Here is a 10,505-nt window from a genome sequence, read left to right on the forward strand (position 1 = left end):
AATGGAAAGAACAAATAATTTAAAGCCAGAAAACCCAGTTCTTGGAAAAGTACTTTAGAATCTTTAATGTTCTATATATTTGGGATTTTTAATAAACTGTCAGGCCAGGGCCAGGACTATAACCCGAGTTTCTTGTCCTCTAGACCAGAACTCTTACTGAACTGATGATGGAAAAGAGAACAGCAAATAAGGATCAAGAAAAATTATCCCCCAAGAATAACTGCAGCTTACATTTAAATAGAACTTCACAGTTTCTTAAATAGGCCTTTTATCACATTTCAACCTCATTGCAACCTTGTGAGGGAAGTGCAGCTAGAAATAGGAAACTAAAACTTTAACCCCCCCTACACATACTTCTTATCCCTCTTCCCTGCTGTATTTTTTCTCCTTAGCACTTAGAACATAGTATATGCTTTATGGAATCATTTGCTTAGCATGTATCTGCCCTAGTAGAAAATCCATTCCACAAGGACAGAATTTTTGTCCGTTTTGTTCACCATTCAGTGTCTAGGACAGTGCCTGGTACATAGCAGATGCTCAATAAATATTATTAAGTAAGTGAATGAAATATCTATGTGGCTGTGTGCATGTGTGTGGGGGAGAGAGAGAGAGGGAGGAAGGGAGGGAGGGAGCGAGAGAGGGAGGGAGGGAGCGAGAGAGGGAGAGGGGGGGAGAGAGAGAGAGAGAGAGAGAGAGAGAGAGAGAGAGAGAGAAGGGCCCCATTTTGCATATTAGTAACCTGATATCCGGATTAGTTAAGCAATTGTCCCAGGAAGGACTTCTGAAGCTTCCCATTTCAGCCTGTTCCCTTCACCTAACTGCCTGGCTGGTTCAGGGACATCTTACCTCTGCAAAAAGGAACATTTACTGCAAATGCCTCTGCCTTTTCTATGACCAGCTTCAGGCATGGTTGGCTACAGGCAGCCTGAGGTTCTTCTCCTTCATCAGTTCACTCATCCATTCCACAAATATTCACAGGAGTGCCTGCTATGTACACAAAAGGCATTCTGCCAGGCTTCATTGACCTTTACACACCCAAATACATTTGTCTCACAAACACTCAAATGGCTTCCCTGAGTTTTCACAATCTCTGGTATTTATAATGGTGAGGGAGGAAGGGGCAAAAGTCATTTGAGTTCTCAGCATGTGGCCTGAGGGTCCTGCTCTCTTCCACAACCTACCTGGCAGTTTCATGCCTACCTCATAGGATTGTTGGGAAGATTAAACTAGATACACATGCAAAAGACTTAGAGCAGTGCAGTGCTTGGCACAAGGCGAACGCTGGCTTGGTAAATGTTAGCTATTATCCTTAAGCCCTACTGCATTCGTGATCTTATTGCTGATACCCCTTACCTCTGGAATGAAGGAGACCAAGCAAAAATCCACTCCTGGCAAGCAGGGAGAGTAACGCTCAAGGAACTACTGTAGAATTACAGATCTATTTCTCATCCTGGCTCTGTTTGAAGATAGATGTGTGGAAAAGATACTTCATCTCTCCCAGTCTTAGTTTCCCCAACTTTTAAGTATAAAGAGTGTTGTGATGCCCACATAAATTCACATATGTGAAGGTGCTTTGAAAATGCAAAATACCAAAAAAAGTGAGGGATTATTATTGTATTAAAATAATAAAGATGATTATTAATTGAACCCTTGTTATGTGAAATACACTGTACCAAATGCTTTACATAGATTAGTTTAATATTTACAATAGTACCAATGACCAGGTACTACTATTGTTTCAGTTTCACTGATAAGTTGTGATAGTTAATTGTATGTGTCAATTTGTCTGGGCCACAATGCCCAGATATTTGGTCAACATTATTCTGGATATTTCTGTGAAGGTATTATTTTGGGTGACATCAACATTTAAATCAGTGGACTGTGGGTAAAGCAGATTATACTTCACAATGTGGGTGGGCCTCTTCTAATCAGTTGAAGACCTTAATAAAACAGAGACTGACCTCCCTCTAGCAAGAAGGAATTCTGCCAGCAAACTGCCTTTGGACTCAGACTGCAACTCTTCCCAGCTTGCTGGCCTACCTTACAGATTTGGGATTTGCATCTCCACAATCACGTGAGCCAATTATTTAAAATAAATCTCTCTCCCTCTCCCTGTCTCTCTGTCACCCTCTGTGTGTGTGTGTTGTGTGTGTTTATTTATTTATAAAGTTGACTCTTGAACAATGCAGGAGTTAAGGGCGCTGAGCAACAGCACAATTGAAAATCCACCTATAACTTTACAGACAGCCCTCCTCTGTATCCACAGTTCCACATCCATGGATCATATAGTACTGCAGTCCGTATTTTTGGGAGAAAAAAAAATTCACATATAAGTGGACACACATATTTCAAATCTGTATTGTTCAAGGGTCAACTGTGTGTGTACACACACACACACACACACACACACACACACACACACACATATCCTGCTGATACTGTTTCTCTGGAGAACCTTGACTAATATATAAGGAAACTAAAGCTTAGAATGGTTAAATTCCTTGCCCCAAATCACACAGCTAGTCAGTGGCAGAGCCAGAAACCTAGGGGCCATCTTCCATATTTCCTCCCTGTTCTATACCTCTCTCACTCAATCCAGCATCAATTTCCATTGATTCTATCTCCAAAATTGTTGTCCAATCTGCCCTCCTCTCCTCAGCTCCAGTGACTTCATTTCTGCAGCAGTATCTCAACTGGGCTTGCCATCTCCATTTTCACCCTCCTCAATCCATTCTCTATAGCCTGCAAAAGTCAACTTCTCAGATCATAAAGCAGATCGCACCATTCTACTGCTACAAATGCTTCCTATTGTACTTAGAATAAATAGCACTTGTCAGTGCCCAGCACTATCACACACACTGCGAGCATAAATCAGTCTTCACAATAACACTATGGATAGTACCATTATTATCCCCATTTTTCAGAGGGCATAACTGAGGTACAGAAAGGTTAGGTAACATGTCCAAGGTCACTTAACTAATAAGTGGAAGAGTCAGAATTTGAATCTAGGCAGTCTGGTTGAGAGTGTGCTATTAAACACAGAGCTATACTGTCTTTGAGTATAGCTGATACACACCTTCCCTGGGCCTGCAAGCTCCCTGGGCCTACAAGGTCCCATGTGAGCTGGTCCCTGTCTGACTTTCTGCCTTCCTATCATGCCACTTGCCTCCTTTTCTGCCTGTGCTCCAGCCATACAGGCCTTCTTTCTATCCCTCAAGCATACCAAACTATCTCAACTTTAAGGACTTTGCACATGCAATTCCTGTTGCCTCTCTCAAACTCCCCACGAACTTCACTATCTCATCTTTTATTTTTTATTATAATCCAAATTTGTTAGGATTTTTCCCCTACATAGCTGACTCAACTTCAATGTCACTACCCTGGTATGTCACTACCCTGGTATGTCACACGGGCCCTTTGACAAAATGTTTCCTCATGGCAATAGGACTTCTTAGAGCTAGCTGAATGCATTTATTTCCCCCCATTGCCTGGTTTCCATTACTGAACAGTTTAATCACTTGCAGAACTAGTCATATTCTAACACACACACACATAAAACACCCCCCCACACCAAAAACAGCACAATGAGCAAACTTCTCAAAACAACGGGCTAAGAAGAAGCTCCTCTCATCATGTCATGGGGCTGTTTGGGGGCCTTTTTCAGTCCCTCCTCAAGCAGAGAATTCAGGAAGCCTTGGGCTGGGGTGGGAGTGATATTTCCTTGTGAATGAAATTCCTGTTGGATCTCTTGGCACTCAGAGAAGAGTAAAGTTGGGTCTCATCTTCTGAGGGCTGAATTCAGGGCAGTAGAAAAGATCATATTCTACCCACCCAAGGGTATATCCCCTCTGTACTGTTAGGAATAATAATTCTTCCCCATATGGGTAGAGAACAACAAAGTTCACACAGCCCCTTTCTGTCTACACTCACACATATGATTCTCACAGCAAACTGGGAAGATAAGTGAGACTATGTGATGGTTAATTTTATGTATCAACTTGACTGGGCCACAGGGTGCCCATACATTTGGTCAAAAATTATTCTGGGTGTTTCTTTTCTTTTTTATTTTTAATTGAAGTATAGTTGGATATGGGGATTCTTTTCCCAGTTATACTCACTTTGTGGTCTTGGGTAAAGCACCCTCCCTATCTGAGACTCAGTTTTCACAATCTATAAAATGAGTGGTATTAAAACATTTTGTGTGGGAGGTAGGGAGAACACAGAGAAAGCAAAACCCTTTTCCAAAGTCGTAAGCAACAACCTAACATATGAAGCCAAAACCCAGGTGCTCTGGATAAATCAAAAGTGGGAGACCCAAATTTCTGCCTGCCCCTGCCCCCCTCCCTTGAGGCACTGTCATGGTAACCCTAGGGCTCTGAGGCAGGGGACCTGCAAACCTTTTGTGTAAAGGGCTAAATAATAAGTATTTTAGGCTTTGCAGGTCATATGGTCTCTGTCACAACTACTCAAATCTGCCTTTGTATCATGAAGGTATAATGAGCATGGCTGTGTTCTAATAAAACTTTATTTATGGACACTGAAACTTGAATTTCATATAAATTTCCATGTAATTTCATATACGTGTATCACAAAATATTGTCCTTCTTTGAGTTTTTCCCAACTATTTAGAAATGTAAAAACCATTCTTAGTTTGTGGGCTGGATTTGGCCATCAGGCTATAGTTTGCTGACCCCTGATCTAAGGAGTTAGGCTAAATTATACCCAACGTCATCCAGCTTGAACATTAAAGCTGAGGCAGCCCAGAAGCAACATGAGCACTGTAGAAAGTAAAGCCTGAAATTATACTGTTGCCATGGAAATTCCAGAAAGTAGATAACAGAGTGGACTGGGTCTGCTCAAGGGTAGGAGACTACCATAAAAAGGAGAAGGCTCAAATTCTGATCTAACAGATCTAAACCCCTCACTTCCCCAGGCTGATCTGTATTTTAAACTACTTGGTGGTTCATCTACAGTCAGAACTTCAACTGTGACCAGTGCCTCCCAATCTTCCTCTGAGCTCAATATGTAGATCACCAACTGGCCTATTGGATATCTCCTATTTGAAGCTGTTCAAACATCTCAGACTCAACTTGGCTCAGACTATACTTGTCATTTCCCCTCTATAAATGCTCCTCCTCATTTTACATTCCCCATCTCTGTGAAGGATATCACCATCCACTTGGTCTCACAAGAAGACTGTCACTGGGGGGAAGTTAAGGGAGACTAGGGCACATCAAGTTTTGATTAATACTTCACCAGATTGATGACAGTATTTTTACTATTGGCCACATCTGTCAGGCTGTGGCTCATAGTCCAAAGCTGAGTTCAAGCCCTAAGTTTCTGCATTTCTACACTGGCACACATACATGTGGATTAACTGTAACAATAACTGCAGGTTGTCTTCCAATGACCCCTTCTTCCTTTGAATCAGAAACCTTGCCCCTGATTGTTAGCTGTGCACATAACCAGCCAGTTTACATAACTACATTTCCAAGTTTCCCTTGCAGCTGGGAGCATCCATGTGACTCAGTTCCTACCAATTAGATGTAAGGAGAAGTATTAAATAGGACTTCCTGGAAGGCTTCTTTCAAAAGGAGGGTTAAGCCCTTTTCCTCCTCTTTTACCCTCCCTTCATGCTACCTAGAATGTGGATGTTAATGTTCTGGAGCTTCAACACCCATCTTGGATCATGGAGCAGCCTCAAGAATAAAAGACAAATGCTAAGGATGGTGGAGCAGAGAAGTCCCTAAAGACTTTCTGAAGGTACCATATTGGCTCCGATATGCCTATATTCTGACTTATTTTATGTGAAAGAATAAAACCTGTGTGTTTTAAGCCAGTGTGAATAGATTTCTGTCATTTATACCAGAATTAAATCAACCATTAAACTTACCAGTTGTCATTGTATCTTACTTATGCAGAGATTTCCACCAACTCAAATGCTGTGGCTTTTATATAGGTAACATGAAATTTGGCATGGAATTAGTTCAAGATTCCATATTCTCCAAAGCGGTGCCATACCAAGGGTGGAGCAATAGGAGTAGGAAACCCTTAGTGCAGGCAATGAAATAGTGTACTAGCTATAGAATTTTTTTAAGACTAAAAGTCAAAGTGTACTTTTATTATCACTATGTGCCAGCAATTTTAAATAATGCCAGTAACAAAATACTCCTCCTTGAAAAAAATCTTTTGTTGGTCAAAGCTCTAAACAATTGTTGTTATTACTGAGTTTTAGTAATATATTCAATACATAAAGTTTCAAATTATTACATTTGATTACTTATCCTTTAATAATATTGTATTCTACATGGAAGTTGATTCAGAGTCGATTCAGCTGATTCCAGTTATACATTTGCCACTCTCCCACATACACACAGATTTTACATGTGTTCCCTCAGTTCATTTTACTTTGGAAAGGTTTAAGACCATTCAACGTAGCTTTGGGTGCATTTCATGTCTGCAAATCCTTCTGGCACTATATGTTCCAGAATTTAAATAGTAGATTTGAAGTAAACAATGATAGCACTACAATTGTAAAGTCAAAGAGACAATGTAATTTATTTCAATTCTGTCATCTATGTGACCAATTGGAGTTTTTATTTGTGCTTAAAATATAAAACAGAGAAGATAATATGAACTGTAAAGTGTAGTATTTTTGTTCAATAAGTACACATTTTAGATCATATATGAGACGTTACTGAATCTGAATATCTTTAAAATTGAAGTTTATTCTTCTTTTTCATTGTTAATTATTTGAAAATTTAAAAAACAAATCAATAAAATAATTATTAGTACTGATTAGTACATGATTATTACTGAAAATAATTTTGTCACATAGAGGAGAGAGTATTAAAAATGAGCCATTCCAGATGTCACATATGTTAAGTGTATCATATCTTCAAAGTACTAATAATATACTTAATATTCTCCAGAATCCCAGAAAGCAAGAGATTGGTTCATTGGTAATCCACACAGAATCAACCCTCAATTAGCCTCACTAGAGGCCAGGAGCCCAAAGCAGATCATTGGATCATTGACATAGACACAAAATTCCCTTGTACGCATCCACCCACTCTGTGTTCATTCTAGCTCCACACTCAGTCATTCAAGATTTGGATGGGTGGTCAGAAAGGAGAAAGACACAGACCATCTACAATGCTGACTACAGCCCTTTCATACAGATTATCATCACCCTGGTCTAAGCCACCATCGCCTCTAGCCTGGACTATTCTAAGACCCTCCTCACAGGTCTTTCCTTTGCCCCACTACAATCTATTATCCTCTTAAAATTTAAGTCAGATTATTTCCCTATCTGTTCAAAACTACCCATCTCACTCAGATTAAATGTCCCCAGGACATTGGCCTCCTTGTGTTTCTTAAACAAACCAGCTGTGCTCTCTCTCTCTCTGCTGTTTCTTATGGCTAGCACTCTCCTCACCTAAACATCCCCACAGACCTTGTTCCTTCACTTCACATCTCTGCTCAAATGTTCCTTAGTCAGAGAGGCTCTGACTGATTTATCTAATATATCATCCCAGCCCTATCTCTCCCTATTCTCTTACCAGATTTTCTTTTTCTTCTTAGAGCTTAGCATCTCCTGACATATTGTGTAGTCATTTGTGTAATTGTTTAGTGAGCTCCCTTGACCCTCAGAATGTAAGATCCATGAGAGCAGAGAATTTCTTTTTGTTCACTGCTGCCCCCAGCACCTAGATCAGTGTCAATTCATAGTAGACTCTAGGTTTTTGTTGAATTAATTAATAAGCTCAATAGATCCTATGAGATAAGTTACCTTGTCCCCATTTTATGGGTGAGAATACTGAGAATGGAAGAGGTTTGACAATTGTCAAGTGTTTCAGAGCTGAGAAGTGTAAAAGCCAGGCCCCTCAATGTCAGACTTGTGATTCTGAAACCAGCTTGCTTTCCACTCTAGGCATACTGCCTAACCCAGCACAAACTGCCATTGCAGACACAAGCTATGAATAAATACACCGAACAATTTACCATCAAAAGTGAACTCACAGTATTTTTTAACACTGTCTACTGAGATGGAGTTTATTCTGTAAAATGCCAACTGATGTTTTACTGTTCAAGGACCTTTGTGTAACATGTGACCCTTGCAATCAGTTACAATAGTCAAATGTTCAACAAAAAAAACTCACTGTTATGAAGAGCTCAATCTGGATTTCAAGGGCTTTGCAAATGAAAGAACAAGGAGCAATGACCTTTTGACTAGCCATATTATAAAATTGTGGCTAAATATATACTCCTATTTTTTCCTAACAAACCACTAGTTAAATTTTACCCAACATTTACTTCTAGGACACTGAGAATCTCAGACCTGGAAGGAATTTTGGTAATCATTAATAGCCCCATTTAATAGGTGAGAAAACTGAGGCTCAAAGCACTCCTGTTAAACATCAGTGCCAAGGTTAGAAGTTTCCTGCCTTCCAGGCTATAATAGAATTTACTACTCCTATCTCTTGAATTCTGGCAAATAGTTAAATAAATGTTTTCATCATATAATATTCACTACTTCAGTCTCCTAAAAATATTATGAGATTTCTCCATCAATCTCTTTAATTAGATAGTCTCCACAAGTTTTCTGTTACTCTCTCCTTTCTCACACACAATTGGCAAAACTTCAGATTTCTCCATTAACTTAATCTGTTGTCAATGGGTGGCTCTGGACCCCTATACTACAATATATTTAGGAGAGGAAGGAGGTCTCACCTAGACCCTGCTGCTAGAAATACTAGGACTGTCATGGGTTTTATTCAGGCAAAATTCATGGCATTAGTTCATCATGAAGGAAGTCCTTTACGAAGATCATGACTCTTTGTTCCTTTCTGCCTTTATCAGCATTATTTGATGATTCTGTGTAGCAGTGGAGAGGGACAATGACAGAGAGTCAGGAGACTCCTTTGCTGGACTCAGTTTTGCCTTCATGGAGCTGTGTGGCGCTGGGCAAGTCTCTCCCACTCTCTGGGTCTCAACTTTCCTGGATGGACAACAAGGATTTAAAGGTCTTTTCCTGCTCTATGGTTTTCTGGTTCTACAAACATTTGAAATAGCTTTATGGGACTCCAGGGAAAGAGGGAGATATGAGAAGAGTCTCTTGAAGTCCTGGCAAATACAAACTAAATGACTTCAAGAAACACTGAAAGAGAGGTCTAAGGAAACTGCAAGGAAGGGAAGAGGACAGCTCCTCTGAATACAGTCATAGCCCACACCAGATTCCCTGCTCCTTTCCAGAATGGGAGCAAAAAAAGGAGTTAAAGATCAATTTTTGCCCAACAGCTTCAGGCTACTTTCCTTCAGCTGTAAGTTATGGGTTGCAGTTCAGAAGTGTGGGCTGGCATTGCCATCAGTGCCTGATGACCCAACCCAACTGCCCTCCAAGACCCTCTTGCCCATGCCTCCCAGCTGAGGACAAAGGCATTGTGGCCTCCCATGCCCCAGAGTCCCTGATCAGACTTGAGCTACCCCTGGCTGAGTCAGAGAGGCATCAAGATGCAGCCACCACTTCCTCTCTGCAAAGGAAGTCATTCCAAGGTCTCCAGGTGGAGAACGGAGCATCATGGCATACAATGAACTGTTGGAGGATGATACTAAACACACACACAAGCACACACTCCTTGGATGGGGGGGGAGCTCCCCTAACTGAATGGGGCCCAGATCCATTTCCAGGATGGCAGTTTCTGTAGCTGTCTCTCCTTGACAAAGCCCGAAGTGTGGACAGGGTGACCCCAGCCCAGGCAAGGAAGGGCTTCAGGACTCCCCCAAGCAGCTTCCCTGAGAATGGCTCTCTGGCTCGTCCCAGGAAGGGGATACACGCAGCTCTCCCATACTGCCCCCTCCACAATCCCAGGCTTTGTGACTACCCCTCCCTCCCAACCCCGTGCCATACCCCCCAATCCCCCCACCCTCCTGCGAGACTAACTGCTCCCAGAGAGCCCCTCTACCAGCCGCCTTGCCTCTCTGGTCTTCCAGGTGACCCCCCCCACTCGGGAGTGGTAAGAACGGGGACGGAGAAGGGAGGGGGCTTTCCTCGCAGGCAGGCAAGCAAGGGCTCCTAAAATGGCCACAGCAAGCTTGCTGGTATCTCAAGGACAGCGGAGAGGGCGGTGGGCAGAGACTAGGGGGCTCACTGCCTGGCGGCTGGTGAAGGAGCTGGGGGTGGGGCTAGGGGACTGAAGCTCAAGCTGGGGAAGCTGCGGTTATGTGCACTCACCATTCCCGATCCACCCCTTATCCACTGCATGGTGCTAATGAAGTCCGGCTTCTCCAAGGCCCCGGTGGCTGGCGCGGGTTGTCTCGGGCTGGCTGGGCTGGCAGGGCTGGAGCAAGCGAAAGCCCCAGCGCCCCCTCCCCCTCGCCTCCTTCACAGCCTTACAGCCCAATCCCCTTCGCTGCGGACCTCGCCTTCATTCACGTTGTTCCATCCCTGCAGGCAGGCTCTGCCTTTCTGCCCCGCAGCTCCCGAGGTGCTTGGCCTGGGGAAA

At 42.4% G+C, this 10,505-nt stretch overlaps 1 protein-coding gene across 4 annotated transcripts in view; it reads right to left on the reverse strand.

The window, feature by feature from the left end:
- Nucleotides 1-10,264, reverse strand: part of ARHGEF9 (Cdc42 guanine nucleotide exchange factor 9) — a gene marked incomplete at both ends in the record, with an annotated part of 219,229 nt that extends 208,965 nt beyond the window's left edge. For all 4 annotated transcript variants that reach the window (XM_079910060.1, XM_079910058.1, XM_079910059.1 and 1 more), the window contains one exon: nt 10,235-10,264. In XM_079910060.1, the coding sequence (XP_079766186.1) occupies nt 10,235-10,264 (30 nt within the window). The remainder of the gene's footprint in view (nt 1-10,234) is intronic.
- Between the last annotated feature and the right edge of the window lie 241 nt (nt 10,265-10,505).

Source organism: Stenella coeruleoalba, assembly GCF_951394435.1.
Source record: "Stenella coeruleoalba genome assembly, chromosome: X".
Lineage (NCBI taxonomy): Eukaryota > Metazoa > Chordata > Mammalia > Artiodactyla > Delphinidae > Stenella > Stenella coeruleoalba.